The following is a 23,455-nucleotide window of genomic DNA, read 5'->3' on the forward strand; positions in this document are numbered from 1 at the left end:
GTGAAGTTAATGGTTGGTTGTCTGAATCTTCACTACACTTCCTGTGTTTGTTCACTCCTATAGCTACAGATGTGTTTTAGCTATAGAGTCAATATAATACAGCAATATTTATTTTCATGATGAGACAAAAGGAAATAAGAACTCAGGTGTTTTGATCTTATACTTGTTATATTTGAGGTTAAATGCTTAAATGTTATAATAGTGGCACCAGCTGTTTTTGAATTGACTATTGGCACAGGACATGGGCGCCTTGTAATCCATTTATTTACCATTTACATGGAAACCTCTCATAGGTGATGCTATGAGGTGACTTGCATGTTCTCCAGTTGTTTGCACAATTTCCTCCAGGTTAATTACAAGTATTGTTGTCAAGGTAGATAACAGTTCAAAGTGCCTTTCTATATGTCTGATTGTGTTTCTCACTGACCAGCCATTGTCAGCTGATAACCACATAATGCATCATTATGGTTGCAGCTTCTGGTTGAGTAAAATTAATCTATGTGCAAATGTTATCTCACTGTACTCTGAACTAGCTTCGACTAAATCATTTGACCAAAATAAATAAATAAATAAAATAAATGTAGCTTGTGTGAAAAATGTATCAAACTGCTTTGTTTAATCAGGTTAGATTAGTTTCAACCGACAATCACTCGCACCACTTTAGATTGGGAGGCTGTTTTTTAGTTCAAATGAGCTTCAACTATATACAGTGTTTTGCTACAGACAATAACAGTATAAAGATGCAGTTCAAGTGTAATGTTTAGTTCTTTTTGTGTGAGTCGTATCCTACCAAACAGCATTTCATTTGTCGGTATGCTCATGATAATGGACTCATTTAAATTGGTTATGGGCACTTTTTGACTTTACACCCTGTACCAAATTTCCCTGCTCCCTATAATAGTAAAATCATGCTATCTAAATATCTAAAACATATAATTATAATTTAACTCAATATTATGTAATAATTACAAATCAAGGCACTAATTTGAGGCACCTGTCATGCTGATGTTATTGTTTAATGGTGCACATTTCAATCAATTAATTTCGATTAATTAAAATTATGTAAACTCCAGTAATATGGAATTAACCTGGGGTTTCTGTGGGTTCTGGGCAGTTTTGCCAGGTTGGTGATTCAGCCTTTACTATATTATTATCTACCGTTCATTTGTATTAGTATTTGTACATGGATGCACTTACTGACTTTGGTGCCATGTGTGGGTATTTTTACAATAGGTTGTCAGTGTTATTGATTAATGGTTTTAAGGTGGATGGGTTGATAATCATTTTGCTTCAAAGAGGGCGCCTCTCCCCTTCTATACCTCTGCTTCATGACGCTCCGGGCAATCATGTGATCCGACCCAGCTTCAGTCCAGATGCATCAAGCCACAATAAGGAGGAAGCAGGAAGTACTTTAATTTTAACTTCAAATTAAAAGCACAGCATTTCGCTTAGTCCAAGGAGGTCAAACCCAATGTAATCATTACAAACTCAGGGGTCTTTTTTGCAAAACAATCGTTTTACCTATATTTAGTTAGAAAGGGATAATTTGATAAGGGTCAGCTTAAAAAGGGCTAGTGATTATATAACTGGTTATTAAATTGTACTACACTCATTTATGTAAATTCTGTACTGTTCTGCTAAGTTGTGGAAAATCCTTCTTCAGGATCACTTTTGACTTTTTTCACCAGCATTTAAATTTATTCTCGATTGCAGTGGACAACACGAGTTGCTTGTAATCATCATGTATGTGTGGTCATTTTGTGGATTTGTGTTTACATTGTCGTCTTAGATGTCTGTGGTCACTTTGTGGTTGTTTTGTGAGCCTCTGTTGTAATCTTAAATCCTTTTGTGATTTTTTTGTCTCTGTGGTTATTCATTGTCTATTCGTGGTCATTTTGCATTTCTCTATGGTAATCATCTGCATCTGTGGTAATTTTGCCTGTCTCCTTAGCCACTGTCTGTGTCTCTGTACTATTTTGTATCTACTCTATGGTTGTTTTACTGCCTCTGTTTATAAATGGGGAGTACAAACAATAGAGACACCACAGAATATAAATAAATCCATAGCAGCATATCTTTCACTATGACCCTAATAATGAACATAATCAACATTATTTCAGCCAAATCTTAACTTGATATACACAGTGGCAAGAAGAAGTATGTGAAATTGTTAGAATTTCATGGTTTTCTGTATTAATTTGTCATAAAATGTGATCTGATCCTCATCTAAGTCAAGCGTATTAAGGAATATCATGTGCCTAAAGTAATAACATAAACAGAATCCTGATATTTTATGTCTTTATCATAAAAACCTCATAGTGCGAGTTGAAAAAGTATGAATGATTGAATCAAAGAATTCTTCAGAATAATGTGAAAATGTCTGTACGTCAGCTGAAACTTTGTAGAAGTTGGGTGATGCAACAGGACAATGACCTAAAACACACAACAGAATGGCTTCAGAAAAACACAATTCACCATTTTGGAGTGGCCAAGTCAGAGCCCAGACCTCAGCCTAAAAGAGACGCTATGGAACGACTTTAAGAGAGACACACATATGGGATGTGTCTAAAATTCCTCCTGAACAATGTGCAGGTCTGGTCCACAGCTACAAGAAGCACCTAGGTGAAGTTATTGCTGCCAAGTGGGGTTAAACCAGTTATTAAGGGTTCACATAGCTTTTCATTAGGACTATAAGGTTTTTATAGGTGTTCTCAATAAAGACATGAATTTTAGTTTAGGCTCATTATATTCGTTAATACACTTGACTTAGGTGAAGGTCGGATCACATTTTATGACAGATGAAGGTTCACATACATTTTCTTGCCACTTGTGCATATGAATTAATTGTGACGTGTGTTGTGCTCACTGAGCACAAAAGGTTCGAGTTGGGCTTTATTGTGAAAGTTGCAACCGGAAGCCGAGTTTGTCGTCCCGGAAAACTTGACCACGGTTCTTCGTTCCCAGGGTTCCGTGAGAGCCGTTTGCCCCACCCCACCTCTCCAGCGCTATCTATCTCAATGTACAATTCTCCGAGAAAAAAAGGGGGGCAAAAATAATTCACAGTTATACCGCAAAGAGACGTCTCTCATTTCCCGGACCGGCTCCTCCGAGACGACGCGGCCTCTCGGCGGTTAAAAGGAAAAAATAAAAATAAAAAAAGCGTCTCGCCGCTGGACCAGTGATTGAAAACACCGCGGTGTGTCCATGTCTGAGGCACATGTAACCACAATCTACCGCACGGATTCAAAGTGAATACAGAGAGCTGAGGGACGTGACAGCGGGCTGTACCTGCGCCAGACGGGGAAAATAACGGAGGATTTTCCCGGCTATCACCTGGATATTGCGTTTTTATCCAAGGACATCCAGCTGCCAGAAGCGGCCGAGCTCGTCCGGAGAAGCTTCCCGATGTGAGAAGAAATCCAAATTAAGGTTTCAGGGAGGAAAAAGGACGGAGAAGGGGCCTTTTTCTTTTGGGTCTGGTCAACCCCCTTTACGAAAAGGCAGGCACCAGCATCTGTTGACGGGGAGAGGAAATTACATTTGACATCGGATCACAACAGGATATTATTGATAAGGCTGCTAACATCAACGACGTCAAACCCCCCAAATGAATAATGTGACGGATCTGTGGGAGAAGCAGCAGCAGCAGCAGCCCCGGTGTAGCCTGATGATTCACATGCCGTCATTTTAAGAGGAAATATTTATTTTTTATTTTTTTCCACCGCCCTCTGATGTGCTTTGGTTAGGTGGAGAACCGATTGCAACACCTTTTAATATAATTATCTATCATATCTCTCTCTCTCTCTCTCTCTATATATATATATATTTAAAGGGGGTCGAGAAAAACAGGGCTTTGGTTGTGAGTGGAAATGAATTGAATGGCAGTGTGAGATATCTGCCGAACATGGGCTCCGGTGGAGACGTTTGCTAAAATAATTAAACATATAGCATGCAATTATATATTTAATCATAAAGCCAGCATTTGCATTTAAAACACCTTTAAAGAAACGGGAGCGCCGGCATCCGTTCAAGTGCATGTGCAAGGCTGGAAAATTTCACATCCACTCTCATATCAATGTTGATGACTTCATTGCGGATTTACAGTGAAACACACAGGAATCAAGCGTCTGAGAGGGCGGCATCGCTGCTCTGCTTCTTTCTGGCACATCTCTTACTGATACATTGCCAGTAAATAGCCACATCCACCCGTACATAATTGTGCCAAAGCCTGGTGTGGCCCCTCCATCCACTACTATCAGTTTCATCTGCATCTGGCAACATAAATGACACCCATTTTGAGCCAGGTGTTCCTCTGCTGGGCCAGTCTAGGAATTTAGGATTGAAGATTTGCTTCTGAGCTGCACCCTCCCCGCCTGCACCCACCCACCCACCTAACCAACCACCCTGCCTCCCCCTGAACCTAACGCTGGGTTTTTGGGAAGATGGGCTGTCTTGGCAATAGTAAGACTGAAGACCAACGAAATGAGGAGAAGGCACAGAGGGAAGCCAACAAAAAGATAGAGAAGCAGCTCCAAAAAGACAAACAGATATACCGAGCTACTCACCGGCTACTACTGTTAGGTAGGTCTTTGTGATATTTGTCATGTGTGTTCATTTTAGGCCTGGACGACTCAATTTATCCTGCACCAGCAAAACTGCACAAAGGCTATTTTTCCCCTTTTTATACACATGTAACACCCAACGTTTCATAACGTACCCATGAGAAAATGCTTTATGACAACTTCTTTAGCCTTCACCAGTGCAGCATCAAATCATGATGCAATGGCATGATGTCAATTCATCACCGGTTTACAGCGTCTTGGACACAGGTCTGTTTAAAATCAGGCCTGTCTCCTGCATTCGTGAGTTATTATGTAGCACGATCACAGAATATGTGAGAGACGGTGGACAGACTGATGCCATTTCTGTGAAGGCAGCACACTCAGGCACTACACAGAGGCTGGGAGGCCACCACTAGGTGTATTGCATGGTTGTTTCTTTTCTCTACTCACGTAAAGTAAAAGTGATCCGTTGTGTTTGAGGGTGCAGTTTAGATCCAGAACCTGGTGATATTTAGGCCTATAGACTAAACATTTTTTAACATTTTTTTTTACATATATACAATTCTCTCCACACCAGCCTCTCTAGAAATTGATCATTTCTAATAAGTCCTTGAAAACTCACTCATTTATTTTTAAATTGATAACAATATTTATAGCTTTATCTTCCAGGGCTTCATGTCATGATACAGTATCTGAATCTGAGACCAGGGCTAGTAACTTGCTGAACCTCTCGCAGTTGGACGAGCAAATTAGGATTAGTGTTAGAATTACTAGATTCCCTTGAATAACTGTCTTATTCGTTCTAATCCGAAACTGATCTTACACTTGTACACTTACACCCTAAATACCAATAACCTAACTAACTCCTAATCCTTTGTGTCCTTACCTTACTTGAGTCCTTCAGTACATTAAAAAGTAAAAAAGTTTTTATCAAGTACCTGATAAAGAGCAGGTAAAAATAATTAGTAAGTCCACCTGTCAAATAAATGTAGTGAGGTAAACTGCACGATATTTGCTTTTGTGACGGAGGCGCTCAGGTAGGGTTTCTCAAAATTACACTCAAAAACAGTAGTTGAGTAAATATACATGGTTACTTTCCAACTCTGATAACAACAAGCAAGATGACTTCAGCCTCACCCAGCGCTTTGATTGGCTGTCCTGAGGTCTCACCATCTTGCTCGGCCCTAGAGCTGCTGCTTTTGTTCAACACACAGCCCTATGAAGAAATGAAAAGTTGAGGTGTGGGACTCCGTGTGTGTGCTGTATCTGACAGGAGATCGGTATTGTGAAACTAAGCCCTGATGTTGAAACCATTAATGGATAAAGTCTTGTAGCACAGAGATTGTAGCTCTTCCTTTTCCATCTTTTACTGTCCTGATCTTCCTCCATGACACCAAAATGATATCTCCTCTATGAATCCAGTGTCCACCAGAATCCTGTGATAATTTTAGGAGTTTTGTACGACATTGAACCTTATCTTACTTAACTTATTGTTCTGTCCTGTTTCTGCTTTCAGGCGCCGGTGAATCCGGGAAAAGTACGATAGTCAAACAGATGCGAATACTGCACGTTAATGGCTTCAATGCAGAGTAAGTGTTGCTCCCCCTCACTCTCCACACATGAACAACAACACATTTGATTCACTTAATGAACACAGACAGTGGTGACGGAGAACTTGTGGAGCATTGAGAAAACACAAATGACAGTAGAAACCTTTCAGTAATGGTTACAAAGAGAGAAATAGAAGTTAGACACTGATGTCAGAAAATAATTAACATCAAAAACATATAGAAGTCATCAACATGAACATTCATATTTATTTGCTTTATATGTAAGGCTAAAATTAAGTTATTGTACTGTTGCACAGTTAGGGTTAGGGTTAGAGCATAAAGCTGCAACAAGAAGTTGATTTCTTGATTGCCGATCAGCTGAAAATTATTGAGCAACTATTTTAATAATCACTCATTTGAGTCATTTTTAAGCAACAATTTCAATATTCAGTGGTTTCGTTTTAAGTATTTCTTTATTTATTAAATATTTATATTTTTAACATCACCGCAAAATAAATCAGACATCATCAGATGAAGGGACTGACGCTGTCACATGACACTGATTTGTAAATATACTGTTTTATTTATTTATCTTCAGTACAAAAACTTACAGTAAATTTCAAGGACTGGCTCAAAGTGTCAAATTGAATTTTTACGTTGTGATGGAGGGACGGACTCTCCACAGTTTCTTCTACTGAAGATAACTGAAATGCTTTGGGCCTATCTTCAAATTGTTTTGGATTAAAGCGAAGTTATTAGTTATCTAGTTGTCTGACACACAGAGAATGCTCTGTTTTGGATTTTCATGGAAACATTGCCTTAAGTGTTTTCAAGCCACCCAGTCTTGTGAATTTCCTAAAACTCAATCCCAAGTTGATGCAATGGAAATACAAGTCACATTTTTCTATTCTTAATCATCTGTTTTCCTAGAAAGGGGTTTTAAAGTAGGAGCATCACGATGTGCTTATTTCTGAACAGATGCTCTTCGCGGAGACAATCTCTTTGGCGTCATGACAGATCCGCAGTCGGGCTGCAACTCCTGTGTTGCTTTTAGCCTCCCGGGTTTGTTGCTTTTTCGTTAGGTCAGAGGGCTTCACCTCTGGGTGTTGAGCAGTGCCAGTCAGTGCAAGGTGCTGGGAGGATGAAGACTGGAGGAGGTGATGGGGAGTGACACAGTAATACAGCAGAAGGATAAGAGTAAGGAGTGAGGGAGGGAGTGTGGCTGAGTGAGAAGACATTGGTATGGCGGTCCATTTCAAAGTGGGAGCTTTTTTTTTTTTTTATTATGTTTTGTTTACTTTTTTGGGTCCTAGTGTGAGGGAATATAGTCTTTATTGGTGATACTACAGTTGTTCTGTTTAAAAGCAAGGACTGAAGAACCGAGAGTGAAGCAGACCCCTCTCTGAAGACACTATCACTTAGTGTAGTAATAGTTTCTCATTTTAAACCTCTACTTCTTTTGGGTAAATAATCAGATTTAAAACTCTTCTTAGCTTTCTTGGTCAGTTAATCTAACATCTTATAGCAGGATCACTTGTTCCCCTCAGTATTTATAAACAGAAAAACTTAATCACATACAGTCTTATCGCTGTATTTCTACTGTTGGAGGAACCACTTTATTGTGATGAGAAGTACAATATTTTCTCGTTTATTACTGGGTAGTGAACAATGTCATCCTTGTTCCCAGAGCTCACTGTGACATCTTCAGATATCTTGTTTTGTCTGACCAAAACTCAGAGTCATTCACTTTACTGTCGCAGAAGATGCAGAAAACCAGCAAACGTGAACGTAGGATATGCGTAGGATTGATAAATAAAAACATCGTCTTACCTGATAGTGAGACAGATTTTTGTTTCGCGTGGCAGTTTTCTGTTTATAATCATGCGGCACTCTCTGACTTGTTTTGCTGTATTCCATCGGTAGCAAACAAATCTTGGTTAGCTTAATGTTTTTCAAATTGATAGAGGAAATATGTAGCTATAAGTAAAGCAATTTCTATATGTCAGCTTGCAAAAAGCTTTAAATCTGTTTGTTGTGACTTTTTTTTTTTGTCACAGTTTTACTTGCTCTTGCACAGAAATGTATTAATTTCTGAAAAAGTCTGATTGACTTGGTTGCTTTTCTGAATGGAGAACCAGCTGTCCAACATCACACCAGTTTAAATTAGTGAAAAGTCAGAAATATGAAATCTTGATCCAGCCTTTTTGATTAGTGATTAGTGATTTTTGATAGTCATCAAATGCTCAGATATCTTCTGAATCTTCACCTGGTTGGAATTGAGGTATGGGTTTAGAAATATTGAGATATTCATCTACATTGCCCAATAATAACAGACACAAGTGTTCACTAACACAGAGAATCATCCATATAGGAAATTTAAATAGGATTTCAAAACTGACTTTTAGTTTTATCCTCTTCATCATCCTTAGTTAGTGTTAGGTTACGAATACAGCAGCATGCTGTGATGCAATTATGCAGATTTTTTTACTTCCTGACTAAAGTTACTTTATACAGATAAAAATATATTCATCCATGCTTTTAATGTGAAATACTGCTGAGCATGCATATTATTGTCTTGATTTCAGTGCACTCAAGCACTGAGATAGACAAACGAACCAGGGACCTGGTTGCGTAAGCAGCTCTGAGTTTCAATAGTCAGACTTGTAGTTGTCAGGACATTTGAAAGAATTCAACACTAGCCATGATTTCTGAAAGACCTGTGTGACGTTAGATGTTTACTTCTGGTATCAGTGAAGACCACAGATTGCATAAACCGAGTGCTGTGATGTTGAAATTCAGTCCAATAAATAGACAAAATATGGAGCATATCAATGTGTTGGCTAATACTTTGGATTCTGCTTTGTGCTGATCGTAGGTTGTAGTTAAACGCTCCTTAAAATGTACAGTAAGTGTGTGTAGTCGTCCACAATCACACCCCCACTCTGCTGTTTTCAGTTAATATATGTCATTGCCAAAATGAAGACATGTTCTGTTGTTCTCATTTGATATCAGCAAATACACAACATTCAGGAGTCAGCAAAATAAAGGTATCTGTACATCTGGAGCAGCCATAATACTGATGTCTGACATAATTTGCCCCCTGGCTGACAGAGAGATGCCAGAGACATTAGTGTTACACAGCACATTACTGTACAATAATCTGTCTGCAGGAACAAGAACATGTCTTTACTGAATGTTGGATATATACAGAAGCAATTAACTGTATTCACTGTGATTACTGAAGTTCGTAATGCCTAATTCTTTTAATAAGCACCTTTTTGTATAAAAATGTAAAATGGACTTATCTTTCTTCTTCACAGGGAGAAAAAACAGAAAATCCATGATATTAAAAACAACATTAAAGAAGCTATAGAGGTAAGAAATTCATCTCTATCATTTTGAATGATGCAGCGTGAAGTGTGGACAGTGACAGCAAAGCCCAACTTGAGATATTACACAACAGTGCAGCCTGTTTACTCCTTAATGTGTGTGTGTGTGCTAGTGTCTTGTTGAATTAAATATCTGAGTTATGTTATTACTGATTTTAGGCATTAAAAGAGCTTTGTCTATCAGCTGATAACAATTTTGTGAACGCTTTTTAAGTACATTTTTTCAAGGTGATGAAATGCAGCTCCTTACAGCACCTGAATATTGTGTTGTCCGAGAGTCGGTAGGTTTTTGTGTCATTGTTTTGTTCTCTCCTTCCAGACAGTTGTGGCTGCCATGAGTACACTCACACCACCATGCCAGTTAGCCTGTCCTGCAAACCAGACCCGGGTCGATTATGTCCTGAACCAAGTCAACCAGAAGGATTTTGAATTTCCATCTGTAAGTTGCACTTCACTTAACTTGGTTAGTTGACTCAAAAAAAAAAAAATCAACATTATCTATCCAGCTTCTTAAATGAGAATATTTGCTGATGTTCCAGTGGTTATGTTTTGGCTTTGGGTTGTGGTTAGAACAGAATGAGACATATTAAAATGTTGACTCTGAGAGTTTGGACATTCTTCACAAGTTTCAGAAATTTTATCAACCAAATGATTTCTCTTGAAAATAATCTGTAGGGTTGGTCGGTGACGGTTGGTTTGTTAATTTAGTATTTTTACAAGATGTTAAGCCAAATGTGATCTTAAAATATCCCTATCTAGCTGGTCAGACGTGCAGTAGGTGTTTGAGGTACCTGACACTGCAGCCTTAATGAGTCCGCCTGCAGGATTTGTGCAGTGATTCACTAATTAGCAGGTGTGCTCCCACTTGGGAGGCGGTCAATTGAATGAGCCTCTCACCTGAGAGATCCACACCGCCCATTAACACTGATTGTCTGTAATAACCCTAAATGTGTCTAGAGGGACCTGTTCTCCAAAAACACAGTGACTCGGAGGGATTCCCCCTGAGCTGCCGTCTCCTCCCGGCAGCCTGTCAGGGAGCCACTGCAGGTCCCACTGCAGGACCAGATATTATTGTTTTATGTTGTCGTCATTTAGTGGTTAAATATGATGTTACAGATTAATTGATCACAGAAAGATTATCCTTATAATATATAATATTTCCTAATTTAATTTTTCAATTGTTGAGTATACTATTAAATTAACAAGTCACTTGATCATCTGAAATAAGTTACCTTCAAAGTATAAAATTATATTTTTCTGGCACATTAGAAGTCATTTGGACTATGGCTGCAGATGGACACAAATTATTGAGCTGAAAATAATTATGAATAATTGGTGGTAGATGTGTTCAAATTCATGATTTCTGATTTGATACATTGCTTGATTTTGCAACATCAAGACATTTAATACAATGTGATAATAATACAAAATGTATGTATATTGAACTGATACTGGAGTAGACAAATAGTCATTAAAAGTGCTAAGCAGTGCAATCGTTTTTTTTAACATGGGACTGTATACTGTGTGTTATTTGTGTAGATTAGTTATTAGCAGTTGAGTGAAAATGTCTGTTATCAAAAGGAAGTTTCCTGATATTGTCTCTGTGACGTCATTGCCACTTTAATGTGCAGGCCTGTCACAAGCTGACCCTTTATTCAGGCTACCAGTCCATCACTATACTACTACTGAAGAGCAGCAGGATCTTTACACAGGGGAAAGACCAGATCCCACACTGTGATCTGGTACTGAGTTTGGTCTTTTGTATGTGTCATGTGACTAGTAGAAGCAGTTATACACGTTGTGGTCACACTGTAGGAGTCGTTGAATTACTACCATTATTTCAAACAGTGGAGTCAGCACAGAAGCTCGTTATTTAAAGCAAGATTAAATGAAGCAACAGAAGCTTTGTCTTAACCCATTGAAACAATTGAGTGGGTTACTCAGGAAAGGGAATGCAGAAGAAAACTGAGGCTCAGCCTCTCCTCTAGCTCTACCACGTCCTCTTCCCGCTCCTCCTCGCCTGGCCTTAGGGCCTACTGGAAACCAGTTGGACTGGTTGACTCTGTCTTCAGCAGGAGAGGAATACAGAGAGAAAAAGCACAAGGGCTGGACTTCATCTCTATAGTCTCTTCTTGATTTCCTTTAGTACTTCATAATCTAACCAATACTTTTGTAGTTATTAACACCAAACATATTTTTTCTCCTAATGGACAATGCCTTTTTACAAGATATTACTCAAGCTCCTTCCTGACTGAAAAAGAAATGTAATAGGAAACAGGGAGAAACCTCACTAAGAGCGGCAGGGGAAGAAGTCCTTATGTTCATACAAACAAAACTATGCTAACTATTTACATATTGTTCGTGAGTAGTCTCTTAGCTGTTTAACATACAGTGTAAGTGAAATCATACTTCTCATATGCCACCTGGTAGGTGAAATATCATATCCTCAGCCTCACTCTGCAAATGGAACACAGGATGATCTGGACAGCTTCTCATATATTTCTATCCTTGACTAAAACTTGTCACAAAGTTGCCCAATGGCTGGGAAATTAATGATATTTAATTAATTTTGAGAAGCATTTTCAATATTTCAGTTATTTTAAAGTAAAAAAAAAAAAAAGAATAAAACACAGATTACCTGCACTCTGTATTACCCCTGAATGCCTCACCAGCACTATGAGAAATGGTCACTCCATACTACGGGGTGTCTGGGAGATATTCTATAATTTGATGGAGTTAGGGCGTCAGGGAGCTGCTATTAAAATGCAGCAGATTTTTGTTATTCTGAGAGTTTGTGCTTGTTCAACAGTGTTTTGATAAACTATGGGAGCAACCATGGCTCAGTTGGTAGTACAGTCTTTAATGAACCCCAGGGTTGGGAGTTTGCCACCCGATTAGTAAAAATAATTTCTTTAAGAGTGCAAATTCACAGTTTGGTGGGTCTCTGAGCACTTAAACAAGATGGATGCTTTTTACTCCATACTGTCCATGAATGCCTCATAACATGGATGACTTACACTTTGTACGGTCCTTGAACATCCCACCAGAGCTGAAGCTGACATACAGCTCATGCTGCCCTTTCTGTATAGACACAGTGTTACTTTAACATGGCGCCCACACTCAGTGGCAAGTGATATCAGATTTCTGGGATATAAGACTCTGCACAAACCTTGCTCTTTCATGCGTTAATGATTTCCTGATTGGTACTGTTTAAGGCTGCTCCACTGCTTAACTCAGGTTTTAGTTGTGTGTGTGTGTGTGTGTGTGTGTGTGTGTGTGTGTGTGTATATATATAACAACACTTATAGATATACTCTGACCTCAAGTGTCACCTTATCACATTCAAGTATCTATCTCAGCAGTCCAATCCATTTTTTTTTCAAAGTTGTTAATCCATCACTGACATGGAGGTTTGTGGCAAATCCTGCTTACTCTTAGCTAAATTGAGTATTTTTAAGGATATACAGTTTAACTCTCTGGCTCATAATAGCTTATTTGTGCTTGACCACATTGTATCTGACCAACTGGAGATTGTAGTGAAGACATAGGCCCCTGTGTAGTGACAGCCAAGCCTTGTGTCAGTACAAAGCTCTCCATTTCTTCACAAACTCAGTGAACTGTTCTGTTTCCTGCCTCTGTCAAAGCCCGCTCATCTGCTGCTCCTCTCCCAGCCGGCCTTAAACTCCAAACTAAGTTAGGGACTATCACTGCCTCCCTCCATCTGCCTTTAAATGTCTTACCCTTTGAGACTCGGGCGAGAAATGGAGTCGTAAGTCAGGAACTTCAACACGTACAGCATAGTCGTGAAGCCCCAACATTTTCATTTATTACCATCCATTAATATGTGAATTGGATGATTTGTTGCATGGCGCTTAGTATATGCCTGATTATAAATAACATTATCTTCTTTTTGCTTCTCTTTAGGGCTGTAGCTGGTTATTTTCATTGTTGTTTCATTTGGTTATTATTCTTTCGTGCCTATGAGTGTCAAAGATTTATTATTATTTATGACAAAGAAAATCCTCAAATTCTCACATTTAGCCTCAACAAAGGCCTAAAAGACAAAGATGTAAAAATACTTAAAATACTATTCTGTTTAACAAAATTGTTTTCTTTTCAGGAAAACTGGGAATAAAATAAAAACAGCTCATAAGAATGACATTTTTTATGATGCTACATGTGGACACAGCTGCTGCTGCTTATAAAGATTCCTGTTATACTTAAACACACTGTGCACTTTTCATCCAGATATTTATGTGATATCTTTATTTCGAGGCCAAAGCAAGAGCCTGACTTGTAGTTATTTGTATGTGTGCTGTGTTGCTGATCCAGACCCCTCTTACTCTTTCCAGGAGTTTTATGACCATGCAAAAATCCTCTGGCAGGATGAGGGTGTGCGGGCCTGCTGGGAAAGGTCCAATGAATATCAGCTCATCGACTGTGCACAGTAGTAAGTGTCTTCATGTCTGCATACATACACATGAAAAGCCATTTCTAAGGGCTCACAAAGACATGCTTCCTTTTTTCTATGTTTGGCTTTTTACTTCACGTTTATTTATATATACTCCGAACACATCATGTGCACACTGTTGTGGGGCGTTTTCACATGTGGTTTAAGTTAGTGCAAGGTGTCAGTATTTCCGTGGTGTCAATGCATGCTGTGTTTTCACAGTACATATATAATCTAATATAATATATAAGATAATTAAAGATATAGTAAAACCAGAATACATTTTTAATATTATGATATTCAAGTGTATCAATCTTTCTTACACCTATAATATGTTCACCTCTGTTGTGTGGAATTCAGGAGTAAGCCAGTCAATTCATAACGACATTGAACATGTATAAAACAGTCAAGTATAACAAGTACACATTTTTTTATTGCAAGGCAAATAATTTTCTTCAACTTCTGGGTGCTAGGTTTTAGCAAATGTTGTTACTACATGAGTCAATTGTTCATTTGCTGGGCACTATTTACAGCTGTGAATTTGGTGTGTAGTTAATGTTCACTGTGTTGAAGAATCATGTAGTTAGGTAGGTCTATCTGTTCACCTCACAACACATAATGAATGGACTGTCAATGATTGATACCCAGAGGATGAATTGTAATAACTTTGGTGAACTTTCCTAGTATACTAGTTTTCATCTAGCATCACTAGGTCAGCTGCAAACATCAGCATATTAGTCCTGTCACTGTCCATACATCCTGTCACAGCCTCTAGCAGGGGTGTCCAAACTTGGCTCTTAAGGGCAACTGTCCTGCTTGATTTCCAACCATGCACTTACAGCTTCTAATTGGCTAAACTCACCTGAACCAGGTAATCAGTAGTGGTGAGGAAAGGTAGAGTTGGAAAACAAGCAGAACAGTGGTCCTCGAGGAGCAGGCTGCTTGCTAATACGTAGTGAGCAGCACGTCTTGCTACGTATTATTATTATTTTCTGTTGCAGTTCGGATGTAGTTCAAAACGGTGAAGGTTGAAGTGTCTGTTGTTGCTGTCAGTGACCTAGATCAACATAGTGCCAAACACTTTTGTTCTTTATTTGTTTCTTCTCTCATCCTTTCTTCGTTCTCTCTTCCTTATCCACCTTTTGACCTCAGTCAGCTCTGTTGTAAGGCACACAGTGGTCACATGAAGCCACAGTTCTTGGAGGGTGGAGGCTTGCTAACTTGCTCTTATGTGTATATCCTTGTGTGTGCATTATGTGCTGGTGTGTCGACATGCATGTGTGAGGGATCAGGTTTTTATGCATATGTGACTTTATGCAGTGGTGGAAGAAGTCCAATCAACCAACAGGAAACTGTATGAAATGTATCGAAAGTAAAAGGGCTGTAGTAAAGTGGCTTCTGTGATGAATATTATGTTAGAAGCTAAAACATAATAATGTGTTTTTGCTAATTTAGCCTGAAAAATAAGTGAAACTAACAACAACTAATTGTATAGTGTTTAGCACTACCATAGGCTGTTTAAGTCCTGCATTAAAAAATGTTGCTAAAGTAAAATTAGGAAAGTATTATATCATAAAAATATTTTTTAACGTAACAAAATTAAAAATACATGCAGAATGACTAATTTTTTGAATAATACCGATATAATATAATACCATATTATCAGGTTATAATTACTGATGCATTAATTTGTCTTGTGTATTTTATTTTATCTTAATGTTTATCCTACTTACTGAATATAAGGAGCAAAGGCTTTGTGTATTCGATGATCGTCCTTACACTCTGATTCGCCTCCAGCTCCTCTTACCTCTTTACCAATGTTGACTTTATAAGTATCGTGTGTTTGAGGCATTCAGGAACCACACAGAACATAGGTCAGTTGGGTTTTGAAGTGCTAAGAGGCAAATGGTCTATGTCAATCACAGAAACAGCTAACTCCCTCCCTACTTACTGTTCCACCCCGGAAACGAAATAAGGATCTAGTTTTCTGACATCAGAGAAATGTTCACAAACTAGTTCATTATTTCAAAATGTAAACTTTCCTAAATTCTGAACTGTGAACTAGGAACATGAACTAGTTCATTTTAATCTGTATGACCTTTAAGACCGCACTGATTCGATTTTGTGTTTTGGAGAGTAATTCTCTTCATGGTTGAACTACAAAAAACATGTGAATCATGACAAGCAAAAATATGTAGTGGACTAAAACAATGACTATTTGTCGATGGTAATGGACCCGAAGCATAAAGTAGCATAAAATGGTGATGTACTACATACAGTACCTGACTAAATGTGGGGGATCATGTTAAACCTCCTTTGTAAGAAACATGTTTCTGGACAGACAGAGCTGCATGTTAATGGAGGGACAGATTGGGATAGAGAAAGAGAGGGCTTCCCTGCATTGCGGGATCTCTCCTCTCCTCTCCTCTCCTCTCCTCTCCTCTCTCCTCTCCTCTCCTCTCCTCTCCTCTCCTCTCCTCTCCTCCCCCCACACCCAGCAGACCCAGTGTTATGGATCAGATGCTGGGCTGGGTGGCCAGACCGGAAGTGCTCCCCTCCCCCCTCTGTGCGCTTATGTAAACGGAGAAGCAGAGAAAGAGAGAGGGGAGAGCTATTTTTAACCCAGGCAGGCTGCAGAAGGAGAAAGAATGAGCGAGTGTGTTAGGAGAGAGACAACTTCAGGATTATTGATGAAGGTTGTTCCCATTAAATGAAAATGTCAACCCTCGATCGGTATGGGAAAGCTCAGGGCTACCCCATACATCCCCTACCTCTCAGTTTTTTGAAAAGCTAAATATGTCACTCAACTCACGTTGTGATAAAAATATATAAAGGGAAGAAGAAGTTGACGGGGCGGTAATGCTTTGTTGTCTGTGTCTGAGGAGAAGGAAGTCGCTGAAACTCTCCTGCCTGCCGTTTTGCTCCGTCATGCTCCTGCATGTTGTCATCTGTGAGGACGTTGTTGTTGTTGATTGTGATGAATTCAGCCAGTGTTGGTTTGGTTGCTGTAACTTTAGGAAATTCACATGCAAAGTCCAAACAGCGTGTCTCTGTACCTTAACAGGACCGAGGCAAAGTGTTTGCTTTGTCTCGCCTGACAAAGCCTGTTCGTCAGGTTTCTGTTTCCCTGCTCGTACAGAAGTCACAGAAAGATTGAAATATTTTCAACTTTCTCCCAGTTGTAAAACATTTTGAAGATTCTGAATAGAAAAGTTATTTTACAGAGAGCCTTCCACAAAACCAAATAAAAGTATTTAAATATTAAATACACATTAAAGTCCTTTTTTTATACAATTAAATCCCTAATAATTTTTATTCAGCGATTAAATGGACTAATAAATAACTATTTTAAAAACCACACAACTGAATCAGAATTGATAAAAATGCACTTAAAAAAGGGTTAATGTTAAGTAATAATTAAGAACTGAATGGGTCTAATACTGCCAAAAACACTTTGACAATGGCATCTGATTTAATACGATTGTTAGTAATTAAAAACTTTTGTGGTTACACAGTTGAGCAATATTGTATTACATACTGACGTTTTGGAAATTATTCAGATCTCTCTACTTTTTGCACATTTTACTGTTGTAAATTTATTTTAAAATGGGAAAAATGCATTTCCCCTTAAAAGTCTCAATAAACTTAAAATAACAAATAAAAAAAATTGCAAATGGGATTTTGTCCCATAATTCACACTGCATGTCAAAACAAAAACCAAAGCATGAAGTCAAAGAAACTCTCTAGAGACCCCGTCTATCACATTTTGTGGTGAGGCACGGATGAGGGCAACAGTATCAAACAGTTTCTAAAGCTTTGAGTGCTCCCAGGAGCACACTGTTCTTAATAATGGTAAATAGTCGTCTGAAACGTTAGCTGTTCGACCAAACTGAGTAACCAGACAAGAAGGACCTTGGTCAGGGACATGACTGGGAACCTGATGGTCCCTCTAACAGAGCCTCAGAAGTCCTCTGCAGAGGACATCTCAGTAGCATTCTATCAATCAGTCCTTTAAGGTAGAGTGGTTAGAAAGAAGCCACAGCCTGTTGGGAGTTGGCATTTAAAGGTCTTTGCGAGCACAAGGACAAAAATTTTGAGGGTCTAATGACACAAAATCTGTTTGGCTGGAACCTCAAACACTAGGCCCTGCTTATTATGGATGACTAGTTGTATTAAAACAGTGGCTGCTCTTTCAGGAGAGGCTGATTAACCAAATTTGCTGCACCTGAATGAAAATTGTCACTTCAACTCTTTTAAACACGTGCAGGAGGGCAGCTTCTTCCAGGAGGAGTTCGCTAGGTGATTTGGATCAAAACCTCCGCTTTTTGGGGAACGTCATGGGTTGATGGCTTCACTAGTGTGTCTAAAGGGTTTACAACCTCAACACTAAGGAGTTGAATTTTATTCACAAGGGTCTTGAATGCTTTTACTTGCCGACTGTTAAAATTGACCCTAGACCGGCTCCAAATTTTGCTCAGTCTAATCAGGCTGGGCCGGGTTTCCTTTCCTATGTGTCAATATGTCCAGGAATGTGCTTTGTTAATTCCTGGTAACTAATTAACAGCTTGGTAATTAGTTGATAGCGTATCAGTGCTGCTGGTGTGTTTGTGTTCTTTTTGGATCTGTTTGGTTCGACTGCACGTTGGATCAAATCTAATTTTATTCAGGTCTATTCAAGTTCACTTAACTTTGAGATTAGCTTTCCGCAATCGTGTTCGGGTCGGGTCCAAAGTCTTGGTCTCCTGTAAAGACTTCTAATTCATTGTACATGCAGGAACCAGATATGTTATTATTATCATTATTACTATAGTAATAATATATGGAGCTATTCATCAACTGATAATAGACAAACGTCAATTTTAGCTTACTTAAATAACTTGATTTTTTTTTTTTTTTTTCATTTCTGGCACTTCTGGGTCCAGATCTTGTTAATTGAGTAATTAAATTATTGGTAGAGCTAAAAATAGAATGTAAATGTCAATAAAAACAATTGAAGACCTATTGAGTGTGAAATGGTTTTAATTAAATTTTGTCTAATAAAAAAATAGTACTGTATGTCCAACCTTACACTGATTTATTGAGAAAAAATGTCCAAATGTCCAAATTGTCCAAATGTCCAAATCAAGACTCATCAGCAACCCTGGATTCTGGAAGCTTCATATTCTGGTTTATATTTTTACGATTTATAACGTAAATAATGAATCATCCATTAGTTGTCAGCCGAGTTGCAGTGAGCTGCAGCTATTTTTATAACAAAATACTCAACACTTTTAGGTGAAAACATCCAAAATATGCCGGTTATTGCTTCTCAAATGTGAGAGCACAGAATATGTTTAAGGTTTTACACTGTTGATTGGACACAACAAGACATTTGAGCACTTACAGCACAGTTTTCTTAATTTTCATTCATTTTTTATTATTTTTTATGAACTAAATTAATCAACAATGAAAATAATTCTTATTTGCACCCATATTAGATATTTAGGGACCTGTTATGCTTTAAAACCACTTGATCAGCTTCTGTATGTTATTATATTAGGTGGATAGGGTTTGTAGGATTTTCTTACTCCTCTTCAGAGAAAACAAAAAAAATATATGTGTGTTTTACATGTTTTTGTGTGTGTGTGTGTGTGTGTGTGTGTGTGTGTGTGTGTGTGTGTATTGTTAGTCGGCTGACTGCGATGCCATCCCAGCGTTACTGGCATCTTTACTATCTGTCGCTTCTTGTCCCTCAATGTCCCTCTGTCATGTGCTGTAGTCCCCGTCATTTACTTCTCTGACATCCTCTCCCCTCCTTGTCTCCCCCTCTACTTCCCCCTCCACTCTCCCTCTCTCTGTGATGTGTAGCGGTGTTTCTGCAGAGACAGAAAATGGCTGGGATTGAGTCTCTGACTCATCGCGAGCAGGGAGGGAGTGAGGGGAGAAAAGAGAGATTGGTCCAAGACAATTTTTTTATTTTTTATTTGCATGGTGGGATGGGGGGGTTTAGTGTGTTGTTATTCTGAGTATGTTTAGATGTGTTTTGAATATGAGCGGCAGACATTGCTGTCGCTGTGCTGAGTCAGGTACGTCTCTCGTCTTTGGGAAACTCTGCTGCTGCTGCTGCTGCGGCTGATATCTCACTGTATTGTGACTTTCTGAATGCTGTGTGTATTCAGTGATTGTGCCGCTCCCAGTTCAGCTGCTGTTCCACTGGCCAGTGTTCCCAGTCCCATGTTTACTCTCGTTTTATTCTTTTCCTTTATTTTAAATTTTCTTCTATGTCCTTTCTGTTTCTTTCTTTCTTACATTTATTCAATTTTCTTGGCTTCTTGTTTTTATTTTTTATGACTCTCTTCTTATTTTTTTTTTGTTTGTTTCTTTACTTTATCTTATTTTATTTGATGAACTCTTAGCAGTTTGTTGTTTCCTATTAGTTTTCTGTTTCTTTACTTGTCTTCTTTTCATTTTCCTCTCATTCACGTTCTTTGGTTGATTCTTTTCTGTCTCAGTCTGTTCGTTCTTTTGAAATTTCTTTTCTGTCTTTTTCCTCGTTCTTTTTGTTCTGTCTCACTTTAACTTAGTTTCTTGATTTCTTCATTCTTTGTTTTTTTCGTCTTTAATTCAGTCTTTCATTCTTTCCTCTTCTTTCTCCCCTCGCTCTCTAACCCACTCCATTCCCTGCATTTCTCTCCTTTCTATCTCTCCGTTGTTCGCTCTTGGATCACTTTCTTTCTTGTCTTTTCTTTCTTTGTGTCGCCCTTCCTCTCTTCCTTTCTTTACATTTTTCTCTCGCTGTCTGTCTCTCCCTCTTTCTGGCCCCACTCCAGTCGCACAAGATTTGGAGCCGATTGTCTATTTATAGCGCCTGTGGTTCTGTCACCATGACAACCAAGCTGGAGGCCAGGGCGCCAGGGAGCTATTTTTGGAGCAGCACTGTAATGTCAGACACAGCCTTCGCTCTCTTTTCTTTCCTCCTCTTTCTCTGGATGTGGTGTGTGTGTGTGTGTGTGTTTGATTAAGGATCGTCCGGTGAAGTCTTTGGTTTGGTCTGCTCTCAGTGTGAAGCGTTAAAGCACAAAGAAGCAGTAAGCCCCTCCAAACGCTGCGCTCGGCGGGCTGTGCACAATCTTTTCCCCTCTTTGACGAAGCGCCAACACCGTGTTCTGACTTGACTTCGTGTTTCGAAGGCTCGTGAAGCTTCTGTTTTGTCTTGTGCAGAGATTGATCTCAGTATCGTGAAATGACATATTGAAGTGTTTTAAATGTCAGTGCCTCCCCTCAGTTGTGCTGCATTTAAAACGGGAATTTTCAAGTTGTAATTCTGCAGCTTAGTTCCCCATGAAACTAAAGAAACAAGTAATTTATTCTGTCCTGTGTCCGTCTTTACAAGTCCACAGACATAATGAAATAAAAGTTTCATATTCACACATTTTAGCCTCATATTTCATTATTAAATACCAGAGTAACTAACATTAATTGTAAATTGGTAACTTTTACTTTTAATTAGTATAAGTTACATTATTTGCAAACTAGTTTTTGTAATAAAAAGGGTAAATTATAAATAAGCATCTGTTTTTCTTAGATGTTGCTTTAGTTTGTTTATGTAACATGAACTATTTTATTTGCTTTGTAGAAAATCTGAATTTGTTTTTCTTGTTAATGAACCAAGTATTGTGTTAGCTGCTTTGAGTCTTTGACATAAACTGCTTGTTGAACTTTTGAAAACCTGATAGACACAAGTAGATTTCAGTAGATGTGGAAAAAGGCACTTTTTAAGTGTGTAGTCCAGTTGTGCGTGTGTGTATGTGTATGTGTCACACAGCCGATCAGCAGAGCCGCTCGAATGCAGGGCAAAGGTCCCCAGATGTTGTGTATTTCCTTCTGATGAAACCTTAAACCCTGATATTTATTTAGGTTAAAATGCTTTAAATAATGTTTGTTACAGTTAATCTGCTGGGTTTTATATACATATATATATATATGCTGTTTGTTTTTTTTTAACATTGGTCAGACTGTTTTAATGTGTTCAAATCAAGTTACTTTATATGAACAAATTACTTTTCTTGTTAAATGATCTCATTACAATTTTAGAATTTAACCACACGTTAAGGTCAGTAAATGTAAATAGTTTCTGAATCATAGTATATTACTATATTATTAATTTGTGGTATTTTGCTAAATTAATATAAATTTACTAGATATATTTTCCAGTTTTATTCATCTGAAAGGCTGTTGACCACACACAATATCTTAATCCTGTGTAGAGCTAAATATGTGCACTAGCCCATAATCTGGGTAATCCTTTGTCCTAATGCTGCCACTTTAACAAGATGAATGCATTAATGTCATATGATCCGCTTTGTCAGGCCACCATTGTGCTGTTAATCCAGCGTGTGAAGATCTGCATTTTATTGCGAAGTTTAATTCAAAACCAATCAAACTTATTATTACTACTTTCCGGTTCTGTTATTAAACTGTGAACCAGTGTTTTACTACAGGATTTCTTCCTTCAGGTTTGACTTTATATATACAAATGGGATCAGTTAAAAGATATGGCTGTTTGCTAAATTGAAAATGAGATTATCGCAAAAAATAGGAAGATAAAAAGAAGAAAATTTAAACAGTAATATTTTTGTAAAGTTTTTATTTTCTTTTGATTGTCCAGAAATTTAAAATAACCCAGATATAGAGCAATACAACTATTAATAGTTTTAAAAATACATGTAATGTTTTAAACATTTTATTTTTATCCCTTAAATTCCTGAACAAATGCTTCTCACAGTGATTGGACCTGGAAACCAGCAAAGTCGCACTGAAGTCAAATGAAACAAAAAGTAATAAAAGCTGTTTCTTTTCTTGGAAATACTGAGTTATTTTCAATCACCAGACAAGTGTCCTGTGTGTATTTCCAGAGTTTAAGCCAGCCTGTCTGCTGCCCCAGAATAACCCTAACAGGTTATACATAACACCGCAGACCTCTCTGTTACTGGGGCAGCCGCTATTATTTAGTTCAACTTACGAGGCACGGTTATTATTGGCACTTCTCCTATTAATAGGGAGAACTGCTAAAAATTGAGCAGTGTGTTTGTCCTGGGCGTGTCGACGCCCCAGTCCAGAGCTGTAGACAAACAAGAGATTGGCCTCAGCAGATGTCGGTGGCAGCCTTGTTAACTCTGTTATCATTAGAGCTATGGCTTTTACATTCTGTCGCATCCAGATTATTTATGTTTTTTGGAGCTCTGTAGGGGGATGTTATGGGAGGATGAAGTTAGACTCTGGCAGCGTGTGAGCTGTGGATATGGGGCAGAAACAGGCAGCTTGGCTGAACAGTTGTCCACTGAAGGCTCTGGGTGTGCTGCCACAGCAGAGGCGCTGTGGTGTGGGAACAGCTGAGCTTCTCGGCCCCTGCAGAGTCAATGGTACCAGACTGGTTGGCTGCTTAATTGCTTTCGTGTGTGTTTTTTTTTTTTTTTTTTTTTTTTTGAAGATCTGTGTCAGTGTGCATTTTTGCTCAGATAGGCA

The 23,455-nt window shown here is 38.4% G+C and overlaps 1 protein-coding gene across 1 annotated transcript in view; it reads left to right on the forward strand.

The window, feature by feature from the left end:
* The first annotated feature begins 2,971 nt into the window (after nucleotides 1–2,971).
* Nucleotides 2,972–23,455, forward strand: part of LOC113154865 (guanine nucleotide-binding protein G(s) subunit alpha-like) — a 28,229-nt gene continuing 7,745 nt past the window's right edge. Inside the window, exons 1-5 of the mRNA XM_026349273.2 lie at nucleotides 2,972–4,581; nucleotides 6,079–6,151; nucleotides 9,433–9,487; nucleotides 9,821–9,940; nucleotides 13,854–13,951. Of these exons, the coding sequence (XP_026205058.1) occupies nucleotides 4,443–4,581; nucleotides 6,079–6,151; nucleotides 9,433–9,487; nucleotides 9,821–9,940; nucleotides 13,854–13,951 (485 nt within the window). The 5' untranslated portion in view covers nucleotides 2,972–4,442. The remainder of the gene's footprint in view (nucleotides 4,582–6,078; nucleotides 6,152–9,432; nucleotides 9,488–9,820; nucleotides 9,941–13,853; nucleotides 13,952–23,455) is intronic.

The sequence above is a fragment of the Anabas testudineus genome, chromosome 5 (genome assembly GCF_900324465.2).
Source record: "Anabas testudineus chromosome 5, fAnaTes1.2, whole genome shotgun sequence".
Classification (NCBI taxonomy): domain Eukaryota; kingdom Metazoa; phylum Chordata; class Actinopteri; order Anabantiformes; family Anabantidae; genus Anabas; species Anabas testudineus.